This window comes from Adiantum capillus-veneris, chromosome 30 (genome assembly GCF_014529385.1).
Source record: "Adiantum capillus-veneris isolate H3 chromosome 30, ASM1452938v2, whole genome shotgun sequence".
Lineage (NCBI taxonomy): Eukaryota > Viridiplantae > Streptophyta > Polypodiopsida > Polypodiales > Pteridaceae > Adiantum > Adiantum capillus-veneris.
Genome location: NC_140960.1, coordinates 78518209 through 78545838, shown reverse-complemented (window position 1 = coordinate 78545838; position 27630 = coordinate 78518209). Strand labels below are relative to the sequence as shown.

The 27630-nt window shown below is 44.1% G+C and overlaps 1 protein-coding gene across 1 annotated transcript in view; it reads left to right on the top strand.

Annotated features, from left to right (window-relative positions):
• The first annotated feature begins 261 nt into the window (after positions 1 to 261).
• The window catches only part of LOC147418260 (uncharacterized), a 46455-nt gene continuing 19086 nt past the window's right edge, over positions 262 to 27630 (top strand). Inside the window, exons 1-3 of the mRNA XM_086506444.1 lie at positions 262 to 690; positions 1169 to 1423; positions 2014 to 3753. Coding sequence (XP_086362570.1) covers positions 532 to 690; positions 1169 to 1423; positions 2014 to 3753 — 2154 coding nt within the window. The 5' untranslated portion in view covers positions 262 to 531. The remainder of the gene's footprint in view (positions 691 to 1168; positions 1424 to 2013; positions 3754 to 27630) is intronic.

The window sequence follows — 27630 nt, the reverse complement described above, 5'->3', positions numbered from 1 at the left end:
GGGAAGGGGGTAACTCAAAGCAGTTAACCCCTTGCATGTGGAGGTGCCCTTATTTGTTCTTTGATACAAGGCTTGTAGGTATGATGAGGTAAACATGAGATTTTGACAAGGGTTTTCTTTTCAGACGAGTTTCGTTCAAAATCATTACTTGAAGTGGAAGACTGAAGCGAAGCACCCCAATTTGAATTTCCCTCTACTCGACGTGCATTTCGGAGTATGAGTTCGGAGTTCAAGACTTGAATAATTCCTTGTGTTCAAGTGACGCGATTAGCTAAAGCGACAGCAACACTAGTCCAGTGAGAGTGAGGCTCTCTTCCCAGGCAAGCATGAGGAAGACGCCAGGCGTGAAGGCTTGAAAGCTCACGCCTGGCGTCCATGGTCACAGAGAGAGAGAGAGAGAGAGAGAGAGAGAGAGATTTTACGTCGATATAGAGCGGTCTGAGCGGGCTCTGTTTCTGAGGGGAGAGAGAGAGGCCGCGCCCTCCTCAGGTCAACGAATAACATCGTGGGTACCCATTATTATCGTCTACAATGACATACAGAAGACGAGACAGAGCACAATGGCTACCAATGAGGAGAGACTCTCCCCGTGCAGCTTGTCCTCAACCGGTGCATTTGCAGTTGCCAGTGTATGCGTATCGACAGCAGATTCTTCAGCATGTTGAGGCTAACACTTTGACGGTTATTCAGGTTTACATTGCTCACGAGATCAAATTTGTGTGCTGAGTGCAGAAGTCCTCTACAAGGACTGCATGCCAAAGAAAAGAAACCATTAATGTGCGCTGTTGCATGACCTTTGTGCTTGCCTATCCTTCGCTGCTGGCAGCGGTGTGTGTTGCTTGCTACTTCTTAAAGGGTAAAGGGGCCAATAATGTTATGGCTTCAGCACTAAGATGGAACTTACCCCAGTATTTTTTGCGTTTTGGGAGTGATTGTGGCACGGAAGAGCAGAGGCTCAACGACTAGCTCGTTTGAAATGCATCCTCTCCATTGGCTATTGCATGGGCTCAAGCCCGTGTGGCCACAATTTGCTACTTTTGGCCATGGTTGCTCTTCTCTTTGTGTTTCTGACAAGATTGAAGTAAATCAGCTGGAGCAAAGTCATTACTAGTTACACAAATTTTGATCATTGAGCTAATAGCTATCTTGTTTGTTGTTTGATACATAGGGAGAGACCAGATGTGGCAAAAGCGTCGGGGTGCCACAGATTATTTTGGATGATGCGAAATCACATGGCAGGCATGTGTGTGTTTTGGTAGCACAGCCTCATAGTAATCAAGCAAGGTCTCTAGCCACACATGTGGCGCGCTTACGCGGTAGCAAAGTTGGAAGCGAAGTATGTTATGTTGTGAATCCCTCGTTGCATTCATCCGATTATGTTCATGGTCAACTAGTCTATGTGACTTCTTCCAAGCTTTTTGAGGTACTTATTTAAAAATCTCTTTGCTTTCTTTTAGTTTGTTGGTGTTTCATCTCTTGAGTAATTGTCAAACCTTTCAACTTATAGCTATTTTGTGTTATCCTTCTATACAGCATATGCTTAAGAATCATTGAATTTTGTCAACCTGATTGTCTAATATGATAAGAAAGGGCACTGCTTTCATGTGACACTGCAAAGATAAAAAACTCATCGTGAGATATCGAAAAGTTTGCTGCCTATGTGTTGATTCTTTAGATGCTCCATTTGATAGCTCATAACTTATTAACCGTATAGAAGCTTTAGTGAAGAGCATTAATGCAACAATGCAAGCCGACTCATAGGACCTCTCTAGATGTCCAAGCGTGATGGTTACAAGACATTGATAGTCATTGCCTAGCCTAGTCAATTCTGTGCATTATGGAGGTAATGGATGTACTACCGTACTACCAATGTCTAAAAATTTCACTTTCTTCTCAGAGTTGAATTTGGACTTCTCTTCATCTAGGTAAGTATATATTATTCCTTTAGGTCTGCTCATGAAGTCCTGTGAAATGGTATTGTTTCTTCACTTCGGACTGAAATGTTTTATACAGAGGTTTCTTTCCTCAAGCGAAGCATGGCAAACGATGACCCATCTAATCCTGGATGATGTGGACAGCAGAACCATTGACCATGACCTTCTATTCCTTCTTGTGAAGCTTATTTTGCTCAACAATCATGCATCACCAGCCACCAGGAACAAGAAGATTGTCATTATCTCAAGCAAGCTCAGTCAATGCCCTCTGGAAGATTATTTCTCCTTTTTGATTGATAAGAATGCCTTCATTCCGACAGTCATAAAGGATTTGAGGGAGCCACCAAAGGTCGTTTATTTGGAGGATCTCAAGAAGGAATTACCCACGCTTTCTCCTGCAGCAGTGGACATGGTGAACATGCTAGGAAGTTTCCCTGCTACTGGTAAAAACATTCCACATGTAATGTTAGACTTGATTGGAGAGATAGTTTTAAGCCAAGCCTCTGCTGGAGATGTTTTTCTGATTTTTCTGCCCGGACTGCGAGAGATGTATCAATTGAAGGATATTCTAGTTGCCAAGTTAAACTCTTACTCAAAACAGCTAAACTTCAAAATGGGCTTATTGCATCCACAGCTGGCTTCCTGGGAGCAGGAAGAAGTACTTTCTTGTGCCCCTACACAAGTCAATATCATTATCACTACTTTTGAAGGAAAAAGCATCATGACTTCAAGGGTAAAGTACATCATAGATTTGGGAATGGAAAGGTTTTGTTATTTTAGTACAAAACGAGGTATAAATGTGCTTGCCATGGGTTGGACTTCTAAGGCAGCTCTAAAACAGAGAGCAATGCAGGGCTCATGCAATACTGTTTTCAGACTTTTTACCCGGCAAACTTATGAATCTCTTGATGAAGATGCGAATGCTGAAATGAGAAGATCTTGCTTATCCCTCACACTTTTGAGAATGAAGGCAAAAATGTACAGGTTTGGACCTATTGATGTCCTCTTTGAGCAGTTGCTGGATCCCCCTACTTTGGACAATCTCAACCAAACACTGAAAATCCTGATTGGTTTGGGAGCTATTGAAGGGCACTGTTTGAATGATTTTTCCCTGACACAGTTGGGAAAGTTGGCAGTAGCACTAGAAGTGGATATTCATGTCGCTCGACTCATCATGCTAGGTCTATTGCTGTGTTGCTCGGTTGAATGTGTAATTATAGCAGCGGGTCTAATGTTGCCAATGGATCTTTTCAAAAGCCCTTACCTTCAATCAGAATGCGCAGAGGAGTTCAGATTCTTGGAGCACAAGCTGCATTATTTTGATGGAAGAAGATTTTACGGGAATGACAAGTACAGCGACATGATTATATTTTGCAATGTATATCGTCATTGGCTGAATAAGGAAAGATGGGAGATGCAATGGATAAATGAAACTTGCATTAATAGAAATAGTTTACATTTTCTTATAGAAAAAGTGCAGTTACTGGCATCAGGTTTGGCAGCGTTTCTGGAAGAAGAGAGGCTTGTAGAAGCAATGGAAAGTGAATATCGGAAATTAATGGAGCTTAAAAAAGGTCACACGAACCAGTCACATCAGAGGTCATGGATGTTCTGTGATGATGTGACTACAATTTTGCTTAGTATAGCTGGTGCTTTCAATACAAGTATATTTTTGGGGAATGTGCCAAATGCAGTCCTTGCTCAGGAAGAGTTCAAGGAGATATCAATGGTTGGCTTAGAGCCAGAAAATACGTTCAAACTTTCAAATGTCCCAGCAAAAACGTTGAACAATTTGGACAAATTTCAAGAAGCCTTGCAGGTAAGTGGGGCTTTGTTTCCATCCTAATAAAATTGACAACATTCAAGCAAGTTCAGTAACTTCTTGGCAACTGAAAAGTCATTGTGGGCATTTGTGTTTCAAATTGGTTTATCATTCCTTCAACCAAGTGAAGTTATAACTCATATTATTTGACTTAGATGGAGCTACATGTTATCTTACCCCTATGTGTGTCTGTTAAACCATGTTCTGCACATATGCTCAATTGTTTCTGCATATAGGATGGATTAAACGCAAATGTTTGATCTTTGCCCAAAAGAAAAAAATGGCTCCTCCTTAGGATGAATGTCTGTCACAAGAATATTCTTGTCTGTCTTGCATTTTCTTGCTTTGATTGCATCTGGATTAGATGAGACAGGCTTGCCTTGAAGGTCATTATTTCACTTCACCATGTTTGCAACTTGAAATTTGCATAGTAAAAGCTTTTACTGCACTAAACTGAAAGAAGACATTGAATTTTATAGACCTCAACGAGTTTGCCAACATAAATCTCCCCCCCCCCCCCCCCCCCCCCCCGGGTGCCCCTCTCTCCGCGCACCTTGCGTTGTTCCAGTGACATTGCTAGGCTTTGTTTTTTCTCATATGTTGTCATCTTCCATTGGCTTTGATTCACCTTGTTCCCCTCTACTCATGCCTTGCCACCGCCTTTTCATAGCAACAAAAACAAATGGAGGCTCATGCTCCGCTCCAGAGAGACTCTGACGAAGCCCCATTTTCGACTGTGACGCCATGGTTTTGATCCAGTTACGTATGTTCTTGCTGAGGAAGTAGACCTGCCCGTTTCAGTCTTCTTCCTTGGCTGAAGGAGGGAGCACCTCTCGCTACTTCCGTGGATAGGTTTCGAGATTGGGACTGTTCTGGAGACACCGTTGCAAGGGTAGCAAGCATATCTACGGTACATGTTGTGGTTCGAGACATCCACACCCTCGCGAAGGTAATTCTACTACCTCGATTGAGTGGTGGTTTGCTTCGCCAGAGCGTTCAATATTTTGGGCTTGCGAATTTGTGTTTCATTTGTAGACAGATGGGCCATCATGCGAAGGCTTGTCCACAGAGTAGACCAACCTACCAAGATTGGCCAGGCTCAGCAGATAGAGATGTAGCAAGGAGCTTAGGTGGAGACCTCTTCTGATACAATTGCCCAGACAGATGAGGTCAAGAAGTAGGTTTGTGGCTATCCTCGTCAGGGATAGGTGCGCCAATCTGGTACCCTTGGTGCTTGGCCTACGCCAAGCCAAAAGTAGTGGGTTCCCACAAGAATGACCCCCTAGAGTAGGATGAGCCGACGGATGACCCTTCCACCTCAGGTTCGTCCCTGCCAGCCTCCCCTTCCCCCCTTCCACCTCAGGTTCGTCACTGCCAGCCTCCCCTTCCCCCCTTCGCCCCCGTCTACTATCCCCACTTCTTCGCCTCCACCTTCGTCTCCTCCACTCGTCCCCTCCGTCTTCCCCATCCCTCTTGCTAGTCCCTTCATCCCGTCTCGTGACCCCTCCCATGCCTTGTTGTCGGCCCAGGGATGTCACGTGTAGATGGCTTTGGGTGTGAGGTGCACATGGCTCTGTGTGCCACGCCGACATGCTTCATCGACTTCGAGAGCCAATAGAATTCTTCGAGGATTAGCACCGGCAATTTTGTGAGCTTGTTTGTAGGACGTGCATGTTCTGACGAGTCTATATTAGATTAGGTTAGGTCTTCCAGTTTGGAATCCTCTTACATAAATGGTTTGTATATGCGTTTTGACAGATGTTATTAGACTACAGTTGGCATCTAGCATGACTTGCATATAGTTTTAGTTTAGAGGAATCCAATGAGTCACTCCCCACGTCAATCAGATTCTCGGGGTGGGGCATATGTGGGATAGTTTCATCCAAAAACCTGACGGAAGTCAAGTTTATTTATAAACCATTATATGATTTATTTTTGAACTTTGTCTTCCAATTTTGCCCTATCCAGACCTTAAGAGATTTATAACCTGCGATTCTTGCCTATAAAGGGAGCAAGAAGCTTGGCGTTTGTGTCACATGCACGTGGCTCTGTGTGCCACGTGGACATGCTTCATCAACTTCCAGAGCCAGTTTTCCACCTATTCCTAGATAGCAGTGTCCAGAATCCTAGGAGGATTAGTACTGGCAATTTTGTGAGCCTATTCGTAGGGCTTGTATGTTCGGACGAGTCTGTTAGATTAGGTTTTCCAATTTTGGAACCCTCTTACATAAATGATTTGTACACGCATTTTGACAGATGACACTACGGTGGGGATCTAACATGTCGTGCATGTAGTTTTAGGTTAGAGGATTCCAACAAGCTATTCCCCACGTCGATTGGACTCTCGGGTGGGCAGATGTGCAACAGCTTCACCTAAAAACTGATTTCTTGGCCAAACTTATTAATTAATCATTTTTATGATTTATATTGTTGGGTGTGACGAACAGTTTGCCCTACCTAAGCCGAAGGGAGTTTATAACTCAGATTTCAGTACTATAAAGGGAGCACTCGGCCTAGCGTTTTATTATCAAATTTCTAGCGCTAGACTTAGGAGCATCTCAGCCCATCGTTTTGCTCCCATCAGCCCTAGCGTTTTTGGAGATCTAGATCAGCCTTGGCGTTTTTGGCAATAACCAGAGCGTTAACAGATTTCAGCCCTAGCGCCATCATTCCTGCAGATCAGCCTCAACGTTTTCAGATTTTAGTCCATCTTCCTCGTGGAACCGGCTTGGATCTGGCCTCACGAGTCTTCCTCGTTGCGGTCCCGTACTTTGGCAGCCCATTGAGTGTAAGGTGCAGCGGAAATGAATGTTGAACTTTGCTCAAGATGAGTGCTCCGACTGTGCTCAAGGGTTCCTTTTAACTACGGAAGAGAGAGCCTTCCGTTCCTTTAGTGAGAGAGTGCAAATGATCACAAACAAGTGGTAAATGGTATGAATGAAGGTGTCGAGACTGAGAGATAGAGAGAGAAGAATACGACACCAGAATGTTGTCAAACCCTCCTCCAAAGGCCCCGCTCTCTATGGTGAGAGCGGTCTACTATTGATTGCACAAATCTCTACAATGCAATGGACTCGCCGACGATGTCGACGATGACGAAGACGACGACGAGACGAAATGAAAATTGAAAATGCTAAAGAGCTGAGATTTGCAAATCTTGTATCTGTTGAATTCAAACTCTATGTCAGTGACTGTAAGGATTCTAAGTACTAATCCTTTATTAAGTACTTAAACTCATGATTAAGACATAAGAAACTTGAATTGAACTTAGAAACAAGACTTAGAAGAGAAGACTCTGTGTTTGATTGAATGAATGACTTGTTGAAAACTGAGTACAATAGGCTCCTTATATAGGAGACGAAGAGACACAAATGAAAAGACACGTTGATAAACCGCTTTTGGCGTGTATAAAGTAGCATTTATATACATGGTCATATGTACAAAAAGATGTAAATACATGCCTTTGGGAGCTTTGCAAAGTGGTTTCAAGTTCTAAAAAAAATGCAATGTGTACACATTGTGAATAGTCATGTTCGCGTATCAGCAATCGAGCACATGTACATGCCCGGATAGGGTATTGGGGCCTTGGATATGGTTCTAAGTGGCTTATTTTGGCTCTAGAGAATGTGTTTGAGCTTTCTAGAATGTAAATAATGCAAGTGACAAGTATGAGTACTTTCATCCCGCTCGAGAAGTTTGGGACATGCAGTAACTGTCTATTTACGGTGCGTGATCTGCGGTGATGCGTGCACCGCCCTAGAAGTGGTCAAAAATAGAATGTGGGGATGTGGCAAAGTGCTTTGGGTATCGAGGATCAAGCATACAAAATTCATTTGGTGAATTTTGGAGTCCGTTGGGGATTTTTTCCGCGAAAAATGCCGGTCGGGGGTCAAAACTGGTCAAAAAATGACCAAAAATGGTGTGAAAAGGCTTCAATTTGCCACTTCAATCACGGTGCCGTGAGTGTTCCAGCCGAGGGAGTATTTTTGAAGCCAAGTCTTGGCACTTTCACCTCTCTGTGTTGTGAAGGAAGCAGGGTTCCTACAAGTGGTCTAGTGCAGTCCTATCGTGTTCGCGTCCTATTTTCGAGTGTGTGGAGGAGTGAATGAGAGCTTTCTCTCTTCAATTTTGCACTTGGAAGAGTCTATGGAAGTTCTGAGGTTTCCATGGATGTGTGTGCGAGGAATTGAGGGAAGAAGGTGCGGCTTTCTGCAAGATTATGTGACCCTTTATCGGTGCCATTAGGGTTGGCACTACTCGAAAGAGTCCAACAGAGTGGAGCTTGGTGAAGCTTTTGAATGGTTTGAGAGAGGTCTTTTGTGGCTGGAGTTTTGGAGTTTTTGATGGTTTTTCTTGTATATTTTGGTCACCATCAAGTGTGATTTCAAGTGTTGATTAACTCGACTCACCTTGTAGTGTCTGCGGGCAGGCAAGGGCTTGTAGGTCGAGGCGTTTGGAGTTTGAATTGAGCTTGTGGGTAGTATTTTTATTGAGCTCTTGAGTGGTGGTGGGTGCGGGTTAGAATTCAAGTAAATTTCTTGTGTGGTGTTGAGTTGTCTGGGTGTGTGAGTGTGCGCATGGCGTCTTTTGTTCCATCTCCTTTCGCGATCCCGTTGGGGAGCAGAAATTTACCGGTTGTGTATCCAGGTGAAGCGGTTTTGTTGTGAAGTTCGAGCTTCATTGGAGAAAAATGGTGGTTTGGTTGATGTGCAAGACTTCAACTTTTGTGGAGTTACTCATGCAAGGGAGAAGCGACTCCGAAGAGATGGCCTATAGTCGGCCAATGTTCACAAGGAAGGAGGATGTGAAGGATTGGATTGCTGACTTTGAGTGGCATACGCTTGGTATGCACATTGTGAATGACAAAGCAAAGCTTCATATATTTACTCTTGCGCTCAAAGGAGAAGCTCGCGAGTGGTTTGAAGGTTTAGTGGAAGACAAAAAGCAAACATGGGAGCAGGTGAAGTTGGCAATTTTTGACAGGTTTGGGAAGAAACTAACCGCAACAGAAGCGACGACAAAATTGAGAGGTTTGCAGCAAGATGTTCATGCTAACTTTAAAGAGTTTTTGCAACACTTCAAAGGACTTTGGATGCAATTGGAGGCGGCATCCCAAGTATCGCCAAGGGATTTTTTTAAAGTGCGTGAGTTTATGGATCCATCCAAGTGTAAAGGAGAAGGTCGATCAAGAGGAGCCTGCTACATTTGAAAGAGTTGTGGAAATTGCGAAGGTCAAGAGCAAGAAGATCAAGAGAAGGTGGGAGCAAGGCATGACAGACGCTGAGCTAGTTGTGATGCAACCAATGGTCCTTGTGGCAACAGATGATAGAGCGGAGCGAGTGGTTCAAGGTCCAAATCCCGTTACGGCTCTGGTTTTGCATGATCTTGCCGGTCAGTTGCAAGAATTAAGAATTAACATAATAGGAACCAAAGAGAGGAGCGGCCAGTTAGGAGAGGTAGGGGACGAAGGCTACAAGGTAGATGCTATAATTGTGATGAAGAGGGTCACTACGCCCTTGATTGTCCTGAACCACCAAGAGAGAGAGGAGGGATATATCCCTTATATGGACGTGGTCGAGGGAGAATAGAAGAAAATCATCAAGAGTGGGCACTAGAAGCACCACCGTCGCAACAACAACCACAACCGTTGCCTAGAAATGGAGAAGGCAGAGCTATTAACATCATTACCCTTGAGCATCAAGATGTGGATGTTTTGGCCAATAAGAGAGCTAGGCATGATAGGGAGAAAGAGACAGAAGAAGAGAGGGAAACAAGAGCAAGGAAAGGAAAGGCTAAGGTAGAAGACAAACCAGAGAGTAGCAAGAGGCGGCGAAGAAGGAAAATTGGTCCAAAAGACTATCTCCTTGACCAAGGTGTTGAAGACTATGATGGCTTTGAACGCTAAATTGAGGAGGCAATGGACCAAGTGTGTGAGTACACGACTTCCTTCCAAGAAGGAAAAGCATCAAAGCATGGTGTCATCTTTGAGGGCTGGTCACCCAGTGGATATGGTGCCAATAGTTGAAGCTATGCTGGGAAGAAGACGGAAGTGCAAGCATATTTGGATGGTGGTGCCCAGGTGTGTCTCATGACCGAGGCTATCATGAAGGAAGCAGGCGTCAAGATGTTAGTGAATGCTTTGATCCGTATGAGGATGGCCAACCACAAAAAGAGAAGGTGTCTTGGAATAGCTGAAGATGTGAAGATAAAAGTCTTGGGGATTGAGTGCTTGGTTGATTGCTACGTGATGCAAGCGAGTGAGAATGCTTATCTGATCATTTTAGGGAGGCCATGGCTTATAACCCTTGGTGCTAAGCATGATTGGGACACGGGCTTGATCACCATCTCCGACAAAGAGAAAGGAAGGAAGCATTGTCTACAATGTGAAGACACACGAGAGCCGTACACAGCTCCTATTGGAAATGCAAGATACAGATTCGACGGAAACTACGTCATACGATAGGGATGCTTCGTCTACGACATCAGAAGAAAGTGTAGAGGAAAGCTTGATGCAATTATGTCCTGATCTTTTTGGGATAAGTGCTGAAAAAGAAGCATTGGTGCATGATGTGAAGGTCAAGGAGGAGAAGGATAGTCCATAAGCAGTTGTAGAGCTTGCCAAAGTGAACGCAAGGAGCATGCTAGGAGAAGATTTGACAGAGAAAGAAAAAAAGGAGTATGAAGACATGTTCACGGAGTTTCCAAAGCTATTTGCTACTGAATATACAGAGTTGCAAGAAGCTAAAGGAGTCGAGCATAGAATCAATCTAAAAGAAGGTGCCAAGCCAAAGGTTCAAAAGCTTAGGAGGTTGGGGATCATTCATGAGAAGGCACTTTATGAAGAGGTGACGAAGCTTTTGGAAGCAGATTTTATCTTTCGAGTGGAGGAGTCTGAATGGGTCTCTCCAGTTGTTATTGTGCCCAAGAAAAACAGAAGATTTAGGATATGTGTTGATTTCAAACCTTTGAATGTTGCCACAAAAAGGAATCATTATCCACTACCCTTCCTAGATGAAATCCTCAATCAGGTTGCAGGTCATGAACGTTACTCAATCATGGATGGATTTTCTGGCTACTTTCAGATCTTGATAGCGATTGAAGGTCGATTGAAGATGACCATTACTCCTTGGGGTGGTTTTGCCTACAAAAGAATGCCTTTTGGGCTGGTTAATGCATATGCTACCTTCCAAGGATGGATGAATATTGTGTTTGGTCCTTACTTGGGTAAGTTCATTTGCGTTTTCATTGATGACATTTGGTGTTATAGCTCAAGGGTCACACATTTGGAGAAGCTGAGGTTGAGTTTTGAAAGGCTTCAACAAGAGGGTGGGCAACTAAACCCAAAGAGTGTAAGTTTGCTCATGCCAGAGTCCATTTGCTAGGACATGTGGTTTCTCAAAATGGAATAGAAGCTGACCAAGAGAAAGTTAAGGCTTTATTGCTTATGGATCCGCCAAGCAATACAAAGGATTTGGCATCATTTGTGCATAAGCTCAGATACTTGTCACGTTTTTTTTGAATGCTATATCAGTATGTGTATCCTCTCCAAAAATTGAATCAAAGAGTTCAATGGTTTGAGTGGAGTGAAGACATGCAACAGGCTTTTGATGGTATCAAGAAGATATTGTGTGCTTTACCAACAGTGAGTCCCGACTTGCAGTCGATTTTCTATGTATCTATTAGTGTGGAGTCAGTAGCTTTTGGGTCGGTTCTCTTACAAAAGCAAGGAAGGAACTTCAAGCCAATTTATTTTGAGAGCAAGATGAAGAATGTAAGCGAGTTCTCCTACACGGAAATGGAACAGTGGGTATTCGCCTTGGTTCTTGCTTGTCGAAGGTTCAAAACCTATCTGTTGCCCCAAAATTTTTATGTGCTCACTACATCGAATCTTTGTCGGATGTAGTATAACATTTGAAGCTTAGCAAGCGCATTTTAAAGTGGACTTTGGAGCTTCAAGAGTATGAGTTTGAGTTTAAAGTGGATCATTCTGTTAAAGCTCACTTGGCAGACATAGTGGTACATAAGGGAGGGGAGCTTCCATCTTACCCAAGGATTGACAAGGATGATCATGAAGAGGAAGTAGATATTACAGATGCGTATACAATGATGTTTGATGGTGCATACAAGAAAGTTCTTCAAAAGGCAAGTGGTGGGATAGTCATTAAGAACCCAAAAGGCGATGTAATTTTTTCTAGAGCTTACGATCTTGATGAAGCTGAAAGTAACAAAGAGGCTGAGTATCTCACGCTTTTCCTTGGGTTGAAGCAGTGTGTTGAGTTTGGACTGAAGAGGGTCATTGCAAAAGGGGATGCATTGCTAGTCATGAATCAGTTGCTTGGTTTGTGGAATGTTAAGAAAGGCAATTTGAAGAAGTGGTTCTATGGCATCAAGAAGCTTTTGCATGAGTTTGAGAAGATACAGTTTAAGCATGTTCCTCGTGAGCAGAATAAAGAAGTTGATGAGTTGGCTAAAGACAAGTTGGATGCCTTGGTAGCTCCATTAAAGGTCAAGGAAGCCTTGTATGCAGGAAGGAAATCATTGCAAGATGTAGAAGTATTTCTTGGTACATGTCAATGTCCAGAGGGCATGTCAAAGGTTCGGCGTAAGAGAATAGTTGCAAAAGCAAGAAACTATACATTGGTAGGTGAAGATCTCATGCTTTATGGCAAGGATAGCATTTTGAGAAAAGTGCCGTACAAAGAAGAGATAGGCTTGATTTTGGAGCACTGCCATGAAGAAACAGGCCATCAAGGCAAGGATCAGGTTGTCTTTCGTATTTTGAGAGCAGGTTATTGTTGGCCCTCTATGATGAGAGATGTTTATTTTTGGTGCAAGTCATGTCATGAATGCCAAGTGTTTGCAAATCGGAAGCTTTTGGTTGAGCCTCAAAAAGCTATAATGTTTTTTGATGCATTTGCAAAATGGGAAGTAGATGTTGTAGGTCCAATGCCGAGGACCAACAATGGCAAAAGGTATATCCTTGTGGCTGTGGACTATTTGACAAAATGGGTGGAAGCAAGAGCAATAAAAGATGTAACAGCAAGAAGAGTGGCCTCTTTTTTGTATGAACATGTGTGTTGCAGGTTTGGATCTCCTATGGTTATCATTCCTTCAATACTAGCTAGTGCAATGAAGATGGAAACTTCATACACTAAGCAAAACACTTAGCAAACACAATAGCAATTCCCTCACGGTCTTTGACCCAAGACCTCACACATCTTCGAAGACGGTGAGAGCTAGTGGGGTATGAGAGTAGATTGAGAGGAAGGAGTATTCTTACGTGAAAGATGTACATCTCCTCACATAATCACTCATATTGGCATAGCTTAGCTTAGTAATTAGCATGGTAGAAGAGATGAGTATGCATTGAAGCTTTGCTTTTGGTTGGATTTGCATCACAAAGCAAAGAGTTGTTGGTGTAGGCCTTCCTTCTCACAAGCTTGGAGTAGGAGATAAGCTTTCCATTAAAGCTTGAGAAGGAGAGAGAGTCTTCTTACTCCACACATGGGCTAGTGTGAGTGTGTAGTTGATAATGCCTTTGAAAAATCAGCCCCCTCTCTCTCTTGGTTGACCCCTCTTGCTATTTGCTCTTGCTAGCATCCTATTGGACCTCCCTAGGCTTAGCCAATGGTAATTAAACAACATAAGTGATAGCCTTCTGACATGTGTCTCCCTTTCCCCTTTTGTGAGAGCTTTAGGCAATTAATAAATGCAACTTCTGATCGTGGACCAAGGTTTAGGGGAAAACTTGTTGCTGCTCTTATGGAGAAATTGAAAATTCAGCATAGGCATTCTTCTCCTTACTACCCACAATGCAATGGATTGGTTGAGAACTGCAATGGTCAAATTGTGAAGATGCTATCAAAGTATGCTAGAGAGCATCCTAAAGAGTGGGACTTGGACTTGGAAAAGTGTTTGTGGGCTTATAGAACTGCGTATAGAGTGTCAACACAGTTTACACCATATGAACTTGTTTATGGAAAAGAAGCTCTTATGCCCATACAAGTGCAGTTGGATGCCTTGAAGTTGTTGTGCAGAATGCAAGGTGAGCATAATGATAAGCTGCAAGAAAGAATTCTTTCTCTAGAGTTGTCACGAATGAATAGAGAGAAAGCCAGTGATTATTATCTTCAACAAGCAGAGACAAAGATGGAGAAAATGAATAAGAGGCTACCAGAGAAAGAGATCAAAGAGGGAGATTTGGTGATGAAGTATGATTCTCGCTTGGATTTTACTTTTCAAAAGAAGTTGAGGGACAAATGGTTGGGTCCATACAGAGTGAAGCATGTATTTTCTAATGGCACATATGAGTTGGAAAAATTGTCTGGTGAATGTTTGCGCTACAGAATAAATGAGTATCGATTGAAGAAATATTTTGCGAGGGATGTGGTTCTAGATGCAAATAGTCTCTTGGTTGAGCATAAATGCTCTACCTAGAGGGTGGGCAATGATGATAGACCGCTTTTGGCGTGTACAAAGTAACATTTATATACATGGTCATATGTACAAAAAGATGTAAATACATGCATTTGGAAGCTTTGCAAAGTGGTTTCAAGTTCTAAAAAAAATGTAACGTGTACACATTGTGAATAGTCAGGTTCGCGTACCAGCAGTCGAGCACATGTACATGCTCGGATAGGGTATCGGGGCCTTGGATATGGTTCTAAGTGGCTTATTTTGGCTCTAGAGAATGTGTTTGAGCTTTCTAGAATGTAAATAATGCAAGCAACAAGTATTGGTACTCTCATCCCGCTCGAGAAGTTTGGGACATGCAGTAACTGTCTATTTACGGTGCGTGATCTGCGGTGATGCGTGCACCGCCCTAGAAGTGGTCAAAAATAGAATGTGGGGATGTGGCAAAGTGCTTTGGGTATCGAGGATCAAGCGTACAAAATTTGGTGAATTTTGGAGTCCGTTGGGGATTTTTTTTGCAAAAAATGCTCGTCGAGGGTCAAAACTGGGTCAAAAAAGGTTAAAAAATGACTAGAAATGGTGTGAAAAGGCTTCAATTTGCCACATCAGTCACAGTGCCGTGAGTGTTCCAGCCAAGGGAGTATTTTTGAAGCAAAGTCTTGGCACTTTCACCTCTCTATGTGGGGAAGGAAGCAGGGTTCCTACAGGTGGTCTAGTGCAGTCTTGTCGCGTTCGCATCCTGTTTTCGAATGTGTGGAGGAGTGAATGAGAGCTCTCTCTCTTCAATTTTGCACTTGGGAGTCTATGGAAGTTCTGAGGTTTCCATGGATGTGTGTGTGCCAGGAATTGAGGGAAGAAGATGCGGCTTTCTGCAAGACTATGTGACCTTGTATCGATGCCATTAGGGTTGGCACTACTCGAAAGAGTCCAACAGAGTGGAGTTTGGTGAAGCTTTTGCAATGGTTTGAGAGAGGCCTTTTGTGGCTGGAGTTTTTGAGTTTTTGATGGTTTTTCTTGTATATTTTGGTCACCATCAAGTGTGATTTCAAGTGTTGATCAACTCGACTCACCTTGTAGTGTCTGCGGGCAGGCAAGGGCTTGTAGGTCGAGGTGTTTGGAGTTTGAATTGAGCTTGTGGATAGTATTTTTATTGAGCTCTTGAGTGGTGGTGGGTGTGGGTTGGAATTCAAGTAAATTTCTTGTGTGGTGTTGAGTTGTCTGGGTGTGTGAGTGTGTGCACGACGTCTTTTGCTCCATCAATGTCTAATGGTGAAGAGACGCGACTTTAGATGTAAAGACACATCCTTTCGGCAAATAGCTGCAACCATTGGGCGAAGAGTCGCACCCGTAGAGCGAAGGGGTGTGACCAGTTATCGAAGGAGTGTGGCTTTTGGCGAAGAGACACGTCTCTTGGGCGAAGGGGCGTGACTATCCAAGCGCAGGGTTCCTCCTTGGCATGGCACTTCGCGTATCTGCAACTAGGAGTAGATGTTATACTACTCCAACATAGTCACAATCGTGACATTCCCTCCCTCTTTAAATAAAACGCAGGGTAGTTGAAGAAACTTCGGGAGAAGGAAATGTATTGTTGTTGTGCTTTTGCATCCAAAGCTCTTTCTGTTAAGTCCCATGTCATGACACTGTTATTGACCATAACTATTTTTCCAAACTAAAAACTGATCATATCTGTAACTTGTCTCATCTTTGTCAAAAGTATGAGTATCACAACTGCAACTTGACAAGTGTCTTTGTCGAAGTCATTTGTAACTTCGAGCTTGTCCAATAAAAGATTGAATCTGTATCTGCTTCGAGTGTAATTATTGGTAAACTGACTTGAGTTTTCTGTTGAGTAATGACCATTGGTTGAAAATTTGTAAGGTATTCCATTGGTTTATCTGGAACAGTAAAATTCTCTTGAAGGGATGTTGTAGAATGAGACAAAGTAGTGTTTGGAGGTGTATCCATATGTAAAGGTTTATCTGTGGAACAAGTTGTGTCCAAAGATTCATTTGTAGCGACTTAAGTCATGCTGCAATAGTCTGCATTTGCTTTATCCTTTGCACCGTTGAAGGCAAGGACTGGAGTCTTCAAGTTTGAAGAATTATCATTCATCATAGCATCTGGTATTTGTTTAGAGACAAAGACTGTATTCTGCAAGGGTAGTGATGAGGTGACTTTTTTTGCCTGGATCACGGCCATAGAAGGGTTTATGTGCTTGTCCGTTGTCACACAATAACCGAAATCTTTTGAATCTTCAGCTTTCTCATCGGGTATTAAGGCTTCAAATTGAGAAGGGGAAGGTTGAGGGAGTTGTCGCCTCTTAGACCTCTGAAGGATCCTCTTGCACAAGGAAAGGATCAATAAATCTTCGACTTTATCACCATCAGACAAGAAAGACTTAAATGTAGGTCATGGCTCGCGAGGGAGAACTTGTGTATCGTCGCGGCATTCACGACCTAGTACTTGACTAGGGTCGGATATATGTGCCACTAAGTAAGCCCATCTTGATATTGCTGATGATCCGTTGGAAGCTTCATATTGCTGCTTCTGTTGCTGATAGTTTTGATAAGAAGTTGGTTGCTTAGAATTGTAACTTTTCCAAGAATATTCATGCTGAGACTTTTGCTGCTCGCACAAAGGTACTTTGCGTCTAGTTGTCGATGATTGGATGCTCTTACGTTTTGAGAAGGCACGCTTGAGAAAGAAGAAGGGAAAGGAGAGGCTTTTTCCAAAGCTTAATATGAGATACTACGGACCTTTCCAGATCTCTGAAAAGATCAATGATGTCTCCTTCCGACTGAAACTGCCTAACACTTGGAGGATTCACAATGCATTTCATGTGAGTCTATTGAAACCTTTCAAAGGTGATGTGCCTGAAGATGGGGAGCCCGATGAGCAACCCGAAGTGGAAGAAAACGAGGAGATCCTTGTTCCTGAACAGATTTTGGTACATAAGGACACAAAGAATAAGGGTAAAGTAAGAAGGCGGTTCTTGGTTAAATTCAAGAACTATCGTGCGTTGGATGCGAAGTGGATGGAGGAGGAGGACCTAGCAGATACTTCTCAAATTGTGAACCTTTACCCTGAAGCTTTTGGTTTAGCATAGTTTATTCCGAATGGAACCCAGAATTCAGCTTGGCCGCAGATCTGGTGCAGTGGGATGCACAAGAGGGGAGTTACTTCACTCCTTCGTCAATAGATGCCTTGATTTTTAGAGTACTAGAGTCACTGATGTCTCTTTGAGCTTGAGGGATACTGAGAGCTGATAGTATTTTGTTGTATGACTTTATGAAATGGAATTCTGGAATATGAAACTGATTTGTTCTTGACTTCTTTTTAAGTGCATGAACTGATAGACAAAATGATTGCAGCATTTTGGTTTAAATGATCTCGAATAGACATGGTTGCAATAGGGGTTAGTCAATCGGACATCTATGAGGTCCCAATTGGATCTAGATGCGATTGCTAACTGTATTGCCAATAAATCATGTTCTAAGATCCGAATGAATGTTGAATGTCATGTGATGTCTTGTGATGTCATGTGATGTGACTGTCGATTGGTACACGTGCTAGATGTGTGTTCCTAGTGCGTGGGTACTAACAGTTAGTGTTTGCTTAGACAGTTTATGGCTTGTGTCTGTTTTGCAGGCGTAATCGAGGGCGATTACAATGCTTTCAAGAGGGGGGTATGTTACAAACTGGTGACGTGGCGGCTATCCAATACACACACACACACACTCTTTTTGGCATGGACAGTCCAGCAAGAAAGCCCTGGAAACTGTTGACGTGGCAGCCCGCGAATCGCGGCGCAGATTGCGGAGCTGACGTGGCAGCACTGGCAGCTTTTGAGCGATGCTTTATTCCACGCAAAGCTGGCAGATTTTGGCATTGCTTTTTGCTGTTTTCCTACGCAAAGGATGGGAGAGAGAGAAAGCCTTTTGCTTTATTTTATTGAGAGAGAGAGAGAGAGAGAGAGAGAGAGAGAGAGAGAGAGAGAGAGAGAGAGAGAGATCTTGCTTTATTTTTCTATTGGCTCAAGAGAGAGCTTGTGGAAAGCAGGAAGCCTTTGGGCTTTTGATTTTCAGCTTTCGGGGCTTTGCTTTTGGCATCCCTTGTCGACAACGACGACAATGGCAATGTCGATGACTATGTCGAAGTCAATGGGCTGAAATATGAAAATGCTCCTGTGGGAGTTCACAAGCATCGTGAGCCATGGCATGGCTGAACGATATGATTGCACTCTTTATGAGAGAGTCAGATGCATGCTGTCCAGACTCCACATCTAAATTCCCACATGAGTTTTGGGGGGAGGCTATTAAAACTGCAGTTCATGTATGCAATTGCTCTCCAAATCGTGCATTGAAGAATGACATCCCTAAAGAGGTTTGGTTTGGCAAACCCGCTTCATACGACCATTTGCGTGTCTTTGGTTGTGATGCTTTTGTGCATGTACTACCCGTAGAACTGAGGACCAAACTTGATATGAAATTCACCAAGAGCATCCTCATGGATATGGAGATGAGGGAGAGATGGGTTATAGAATTTGGTTACCGCAGAATAGAAAAAATAGTATGCAATCGAGATGTAGTGTTTAATGAGGGAAAGTTGCTGAACAATGCTACACAGAGTGATCTTGATAAAAAGAAGGTCAAATTTTAGCATGAACAACCAGCCATTAAGTTGCCATTAGTTGTAGATTTTGTTTCTATTGGTGCTGAAAATGAAGAGCTACCCTTTGTGCTACTGCCAGGAGATAATGGACAGGATGGGATAGGACAAGAAGAAGAGCATAATGAAAACAGATTACATCAGCAAGGAAACGCTGAAAATCAATCACCTAATAATGGTGTGTATGTTTTTGAGGATGTAGGCCCATTGCCTCAAAATACGGATCATTGGGTAAGGTCTACATGTGTTAGAAGGCAGCCTATAGGTTTCAACCATCTTTGGATTGTATTTTGTTGATCGATGAAAATGAACCTCTTAACACTTAAAGAGGCACAATCATGTGAGAACGAGATGATTTCTGTGTATGCAAATGACACATGGCAGCTTGTACCTTTGCCTAAGGGTAGGAAAGTTATTCCTAACAAATGGGTGTAGCGCGGATAATGTGTCGTGCTCTCTACAGTGGGTGGTCCTCAATCTCACTCAAATAGACTGAACAGAAAGGAAACAATAGACGTCACAGAGCTCACAAAGACACAACAGTAGACCAGAACATATGACTCGACTATCTCAAAGACTGATACAGACTTTGGCGTGGCAGCACACTCAACTCCAGCCCACGACTCACAGGTACAATGGGGGTGTCGAGGCTCAGATGTGCAGGGATGGTGAAGACTTGCTCTATGTATAGACTCACTCTCTCGAGGACGATGCTGGACCAAAGGTGAAGAAGATGATAACATCACCAACCGCTACTACTCATATGTACCACCATAAAGAGCCACCAACGGCTCATAAATGTTAGCCATGTGGTGACCTGGCCACGAGGTCCACTAGACCATCGTCGGTACCTTGCCACGTGTCACTCCCCAACCCAGAGGGTCCGTCCAATGTCCGTCCAGTGTGAACTAGCCTAGACCAACTGTCCTAACTGTGTCCTGTGAAAGTGACACTGTAGCCTGCTACAGGTTGCCCGCCACAAGACCGCTCACCGTCTCGGTGAGAGGAATACTGAAAACTGTGAAAGAAAACTACTAGGTGTTGCATCCGTACATTTCTTGAAGCAGGTGCTAGGCCCAACCATGACCTTACATGCCTCAAAAGTGGAGTAAAACACTGTCCTGCTTGCAACGCCTTAAGCCTTTGAATAGGCAAGAACCCAATATGATTGCATAGTCCAAGAATCCCAATCGGCAAAACAGACTGAGGCTCCTTAGCAAAGAGATATGCTCGGTTTGGATCCAACGCATCTTTATCCTCCATAACTATAGTGAGAAGAAAATGACCTGGTAGGGGCCTCTATACATGAGGCAGCATGCCATGTATTTACCATGACGAGGATCACATTTGCCATCATTGACGATGGCTCAAATGCGCTGTTGGTTATCTCTGCAACGGACAACTGCTTATGATAGGCCTTAGCTGCCAAAATCACTGGGGCATATGATGAAAGCATGAAGTGAATTCTAGGGTAAGTAACCAGGTTGGTTCATCAATCACAGTGGGCTCTAAATCAACAAACACAGCTCGAGGAACATGCTTTCTTAATCCCGTCTCGTCTCACTGAAGAAGGTGTTAAAGGCATCATCACCGCCACCAACAGTCTTGTTACTCGGCATCTGTCCATCTGGGTAAGGGCCAAGGACAGAACGAACTATCATTAGCAAGATAATTATCAATAGTAAGGAATTCGTCAAGCAGGCCAGGCTCTGTGAAGGGAGTTCGCCAGACCCAGAGCAGAGCTTCGTTCTGGTCGTAGCAGCAGACATCCTTGAGGTTGATGTTCGAAGGGTGGTGAACTCCTGTGGTCGAGATTTCTTACTGCTTCTATGCTTCTTCATAGGCTCAGGTGGCTCATTGGGTTTAGTTACTGAGGAAACATTAGAAGAGGGTGTACCTTCATGCAAAGAGTGAATAGAGACTCCATAACAAGGCATAGATTTGGTAGCCTCTAACCACTCCAACAGATCTTCATCTGACCCTTCAGGTGTAGTAGGCTGTTCTTGTTCAGGTTTGGTTTCCATTGACAAAGAAACTTGCTGCACCACGGGATCCATACCACCTTCTAAGAGAATGGGTTGCATCAAGGAGCCAGAAATATGTATCCACATTGCGTCGTTTCCCCAATCATGAAGTGCTTTAGTGTGTCGTAGCCATGGTCTTCCAATGAGCAAAGGAAATCCGCCCTCAACCTGGGGAAGACGAACCACAACAAAATCCAAGTTAAAAGTAAAGTCTTGTACCTGCAGAGGCACATTGTCCACTATGCCCATTGGGTAGACTGTTCGCTGGTCGGCCAATGTAACTGTGAAGGGAGCAGGGCGAGTAGGTTGTAGACCTAGAGCTAACATAGTGACTCGGGCATCAGGTTGATGCCAGATCCACCATCCATTATCACTCCTGAGAATTGTTGACCCAAAACGGACACTGTCAGGCGAGGGCTTCTATAATCAGTGAGTGGAGCAGCGGGATTAGATATCATATAGGACTCTGATGGTCGATTGGGAGGTGCCCGCCACTAGGACCTGCTCCAGGATAAAGTGACTGAATAACAGCAAGGGTGTCACCTCTAAAATTTGCATCTAGCCGCAACATGTCATAAAGGGACACTTCTTGGAAAGTGTTCTTCAAGACTGTCTCTGTTGTAAGCTTCTCTTTTTCTACTTGTTGTTCTGGTATCTTGATCTTCTGCAGATCGGAAACTGCTTCCAAGAAAGCTTCATCAATATCGGAGAGCAAAGATTTGGATTCTTTCATGGCACTGGGGGATGGCTTGTTAACAGCTGTAGGCAGGGTATCCATTGGTGTGAGAATGTGTGGGGGAGTTGAACTTGATGGAATGCTAAGACCGAGAGTGGCTCTCTGGGCCCGGGTGAAGACGCCCGATGGCTCCTCTGCCAACTGCGGCGGCTTATTTTGAGGGGTAACCACGTGGCTAGAAGGGGGCGGCTGAGAAATAGTGCTAACTGCTATCAAATTGAGCTTGGGAAAGGCAAACTCAGTCTGGCTTTGACTTGGGTTCGAAGCCTTAGATGCACGAATTTTAGGGCAATCCTTACTGTAGTGATCCTTAATATTAGGGCAATGACGGCAGGGAGGGGACCCTTCGGGCAGAGGGCATTTGCTTTGGTAATGACCATATTCCCCGCATCTGTAGCACAAAATGGGCCGATTCACTGGACGAGTCGAAGGACGTGGTGGTCCTTGCTCCATGGAGTTGGAGGTGGAGGCATAGAAGCTGTGAGGTGGTGAGAGGGCATGGGTATGATAAAAGCTCTAAGAGGGAAAAGTGCTCTGCATACCTTGCATAGGAGGGGCTATCAGCAAAGGTGGCATATGGTGTGGATGGCCACAGGGAGAAACCATGTTGGATGCAGGTGCTGGCCCTTGCTGAAGAGAAGGACCAAGACTTTGCTGTATTTGTCGCAATCCCTTGAGGTAGTAACAAATCCTTATCCTCATGTCCAGATTTTTCACAGAAGTGGCAGTAAACCCGAAGGGGGCATTCTTGTGGAGGGTGCCCTGGAGAGCGGCATGAGCTACACCAAACCGTAGCCTTAGTCTCTTGCTGACACTTGAGCTCTTCTAGCTCGCGTTTAATTTGTTCCAATGCCTCATGATGTGGAGGCTTCTCTTGTCTAAGAGAGAAGGACCTCTCCTCTTGAAGAGCTCGCTGGAACTTTAGGGCTTCCAGTTCCCTGCGTAAAGAAGTTAAAGGATCAGAAAGACTTTCCAAAAACATAGAGGGGGTCTCTATGTGAGGGGGGTTGGTGAACAGCTTCCTAGCCCCCTCTATCCTCATAGCAGCTGCGATGAACTCCTCCAGAGTGGCGTTGGGTCGGAGACTCTCTCGTAGTTTTTGCTGAGAACTTTTGGGAAGCGCCTTCTCTACCCACTTCTTAACCATAAATTCACCTAGTTGCTGGGGAAGCTTGGCAACCAGAGACTTGGTTTTCGTCATAAGTTCTGCAAAAGTCTCCTCTGGTTGGAGCACCATGTTGGCTAACTCATCCAACACCTTCTCCTGGTAGTCACTGGGCCTGAAAGCTGCACAGAATTGTTGCCTTAAGACTGCCCAGGTTGCAAAATGGTTCTCTGCAAACTGGCTGTACCATTTGTCTGCTAAGCCATCCAAGGTGGATGGAAAGAGTACCAAATAAGCATCTTCCCTGTTAAGACCACGACCCCTACAAAGAGATACAAACCTCCTTGCATGGTCGTCAACATCTTCTGAAGAGAGACCTTTGAATGTAGGGAACTTGATGTTTACCTTAGCCAAAACGCTAGCCAATGGCTCCACGGCCCCTTGAGCCTGTTGCTCAGTAGCCTGCTGTAGCAGAATAGGAGAGAGCTTCACTGGAGAAGGTGATCTGGAAGATGTGGAACCGGAGGGAGGAATGGGTGATGCCGTATGTGGAGGTATGGGTGATGAGGTTGATGGACTTCTAACAGGTTCCAAGGGTCGTCTTTTGTTGTAGTACTTCAAAGGACTTAGGAGTGCGCTTTGACGCTCGACTGACCGCCTTGTATGACTCATGCAACGACCACCAAACCAACCAAGCTTTGGGCAAGAAAACCTTGAACTGGCTGAAGATTGGTCTAGACTCTACAAGACCAAGGCAGGTGACTAGACCGGGCTGGACCAGGGACGAGGAGAACTAGACCAGGGTCTAGACGAGGCAAGAGACTAGACCAAGCTGAACCAGGGACGAGGAGGACTAGACCAGGGTCGAGGAGGTCTAAACCAGAGACGAGGGCAGGTTGGACCAGGGCGAGAGAGGACTAGACCAGTTGGACCAGGCGAGAGGAGAACAGTGCAAGGCAAGGTCGGTGAAGCTAGGCAAGGCAGGCGAAGCTAGATAGACCCAACTAGCTTCAAGATTTGCACCTCACAGAGTGAGATTTCTGTTGAGGTCCCACCGTGATGGCCAAAATGAGAGCACTTGTAGCGTGGATAATGTGTCATGCTCTCTACAGTGGGTGGTCCTCAGTGAATGTGCGTGACAATCTCACTCAAATAGACTGAACAGAAAGGAAACAATAGACGTCACAGAGCTCACAAAGACACAACAACAGACCAGAACATATGGCTCGACTATCTCAAAGACTGATACAGACTCTGGCGTGGCAGCACACTCAGCTCCAGCCCACGACTCACAGGTACAATGGGGGTGTCGAGGCTCAGATGTGCAAGGATGGTGAAGACTTGCTCTGTGTATAGACTCACTCTCTCGAGGACGATGCTGGACCAAAGGTGAAGAAGATGATAACATCACCAACCGCTACTACTCATATGTACCACCATAAAGAGCCACCAATGGCTCATAAATGTCATCCATGTGGTGACCTGGCCACGAGGTCCACTAGACAACCGTCGGTACCCTGCCACGTGCCACTCCCCAACCCAAAGGGTCCGTCCAATGTCCGTCCAGTGTGAACCAGCCTAGACCAACTGTCCTAACTGTGTCTTGTGAAAGTGACACTGTAGCCTGCTACAATGGGTTGACAAAGTGAAATGTGTTGATGGAAAGTCCATTTATAAAGCACAGTTGGTTGCTAAGGGTTATACAGAGAAGGAAGGCATAGACTTTCAAGAAGTCTTTTCACCGGTGGTGAAGATGACTACTCTTCGTGTATTGTTTGCTCTCACTGAACTCTTTGATTTGGAGTTGGATCAAATGGATGTAAAGATTGCTTTTCTTCGTGGTGACTTGGATGAGGAGCTGTACATGGAAGATCCATAAGGTTTTGTCATCCCAGGAAAAGAGCATTTGGTATGAAAACTAAAACACAGCTTATATGGGCTCAAACAAGCCAAGACAGTGGTACAAATAGTTTGACACCTTTACGCTCAACCATGGATTTAAACGCTATGATCATTGCTTGTACATGAAAAAGGCTTATGATGGAAGCCTTATTGTGCTAGTCTTATATGTGGATGATGTTGATTGCAGGTTTAATATGGTTGATGCTAAGCCTCTTGGTGTGCCTTTACCGCCACATACAAAGCTTAGCAAAGCTGATTGTCCAAAAGAGGACGTAGCTGCTCATGCTATGAAGGGTATAGCTTATGCATCAGCTTGCGGAACTTTGATGTCTACCATGGTTTCCACACGGCTTGACAATTCTCATGCAATGGGAGTTGTCAGAAGGTTTATGTCTAATCTTGGCAAGCCACATTGGGAAGGAGTGAAATGCATCTCTCAGTACTTAAAAGGTACACAAGAGAAATGTATATGCTATGGACATGGTACTCTAGAATTGCAGGGTTTTTGTGATTCTGATATGGCAGGAGATCTTGACACTAGGAAATCCACCCGTGGTTATGCCTTTACTTTAGCTTGTGAGGCTATCTCTTTGTTAGGTGCAGTGGAATGAATGTTTGCGCTTTGCTCAAGATGAGTGCTCCGAACTGTGCTCAAGGTTCCTTCTGTTCTTATGGAAGGGAGAGCCTTCCGTTCTTAATGAGAGAATGCTATGATCACAAACAAAGTGAATGGACACTGTGCATGCAAGTGTATGAGACTGAGAGATAGAGAGAGAAGAGAGATACGACACTAGAGACGTTGTAAAACCCTCCTCCGAAGGCCCCACTCTCGTCGGCGAGAGTGGTCTACTTATGATTGCACAATCGGGTACAAACTGAATGCATGGGACTGATGCAAGTTTGGGGCTGCCGGCGATGACGACGGGGACGACGACACTGTCCTAAGGGTTGAAATCCGCAATCCTTTATCTGCTGTTCAAAAACGCTATGGGCTGAAATCTGTTACAAGTCCAAAAACGCTGATTTGGGGGCTGTTTTTGTGGGTCTTTGTCGCTGAAATTCTAGAGGTTTAGGGTTGAAAACTGAGGTTCTTAAAGGCTGAAAACTGATGGTCTTTCCGGGCCGAATCTGCTACTTCTTATGGCTAAACTTGAAAGGTCTTCTATTGTTGCAAATCTGCAATCGCTGGGACATGCAAAAATGCTAGGCTGATGTGTTCCAAAAACGCTAGGAAGGGTTTTCAGAAAACGCTAGCTGATAGGGGGTTCCTGTGGCAATGGATGTTGATGCAAAAACGCCAGGCTTGGGCTTACTTGCGGTGAGGATCTGCTGATGCAAAAAACGCTAGCTTGTTGTGGATGAAGGAAACGCTAGGGGATGTTGCTTCTTCTTGCTTGGTGGAGGAAACCGCCAATGTCTTGTTGAGAAGTTGCTTGCTGAGCTTGGCTCTTGTTGCCTCTTCTGCCAAATAGTGCTAGCTCTAGTTTGCTTATATACAAACTTAGCAAAATTGCCCTACCTACTTTCCAACAAAAGTCACTTAAAAATAATAAGTGAAAAATGTCAAAACTAGGTAAAATAGGCTAAATGCACTGGAAAATTCCCCTGATGGAATCTGATGGATTTTGATGGGAATATTGATGATCATGTTGTGTGCAACTGTCAACGAGATATGCATCTACACTAAGTGACTAGGCATGCACGGTCTACGAATAGACTCACAAAAGTGCCAGATCACTTCTAATCTAGACTGACTGGACTGAACTGAACCTTGATCATGTTGTAGCTTGTCCACGACACATAGGGTTGGATGTGTCACGTGACATCCCCTCCTTTTCAAAGTGAGGTACTGGTACCGAACTGTATGGCGTCGAGGGAGATCGCCAACAATATCTGGAATCCTGGAAGGGACTCTTCGCCGGCCCACTCTGATGTGTGGGTCGTGCGGTACTTGAACTTCATAAAGGTCTGCAACGCTTGATTCTTTGGGCCGCGCCGAAAGCGACGCAAAGTCTTTTGTAGCTCCTTTGATGCTTCAACTTTGTCGAGAGTCATGCTTCTTTCTTCTTCAAGAATCTCCATGGCTGAAAATTCCTGGAACCATTTCCAACACAAATTCATGAACATACCTATTCCAGGTAAAGGGAGTGGAAAAAATCTTGTCTTCCTAAAAGACTGTGCATGCAATGTAGATGAACCAATAGACGGAGTGTCAAACTCTTCACCACACACACGCAAACAATGAGATCGAATCTTTCTCTTATGATCTAGAGCAATCAACTGTGGCAATTCACAACGGAAATGCCCATGCTTGGTGCTCATCCTGTCATGTGCTCTTTCTACAAATGTGTCATTCCAAGGAAGAGACATGGAATATGACTTCCTTACATACATACTTTTTAGCTTTTTATGAAACGTCCGCATACATTCGTGCTCATTCATGAGTGAAACATGCTCAACGTACAATATGTCATGCCTAGGAAAAAGGATCACATAAAGACGTTGACTAAAATATAGGAAACGATCACGAATGAAACACTCGTACAATGCGTGCGTATCAATCATGTGAACACATAATACTTCCTGTGAGGGTTCTTGGGACCTAGGCTCGAGAGCCAAGATCGGTTCTTTTTGAATGATCGAATCGTCGTGTGGGGGTTTTTTGGACCTCGACTCGAAAGCCAAGATCGGTTCTTCGTGATTGATCGAATCTACAACGAGGTTAGCTTCGCTAGAAAAAGCATCCACTAAGTCATCATCCTTGTGAACAATCACATCATCTTCATGCAAATCATCATGCTTGTGAGAAATCACATCTTGATCATGCAATTCATCATGCTTGTCATTGGCATCCAAATCATCATGCTTAGCAATATCATTGATATCATCATGCTTATCTTTGTCATCCAAATCATCATGCTCGTCATTCAAATCATCATGCTCATCATTATCATTCAATTCATCATGCTTCTCATAATCATGCAAATCTTGTGTGTCATGCTTTGGAGAAGAAGAGATTGAGAGAG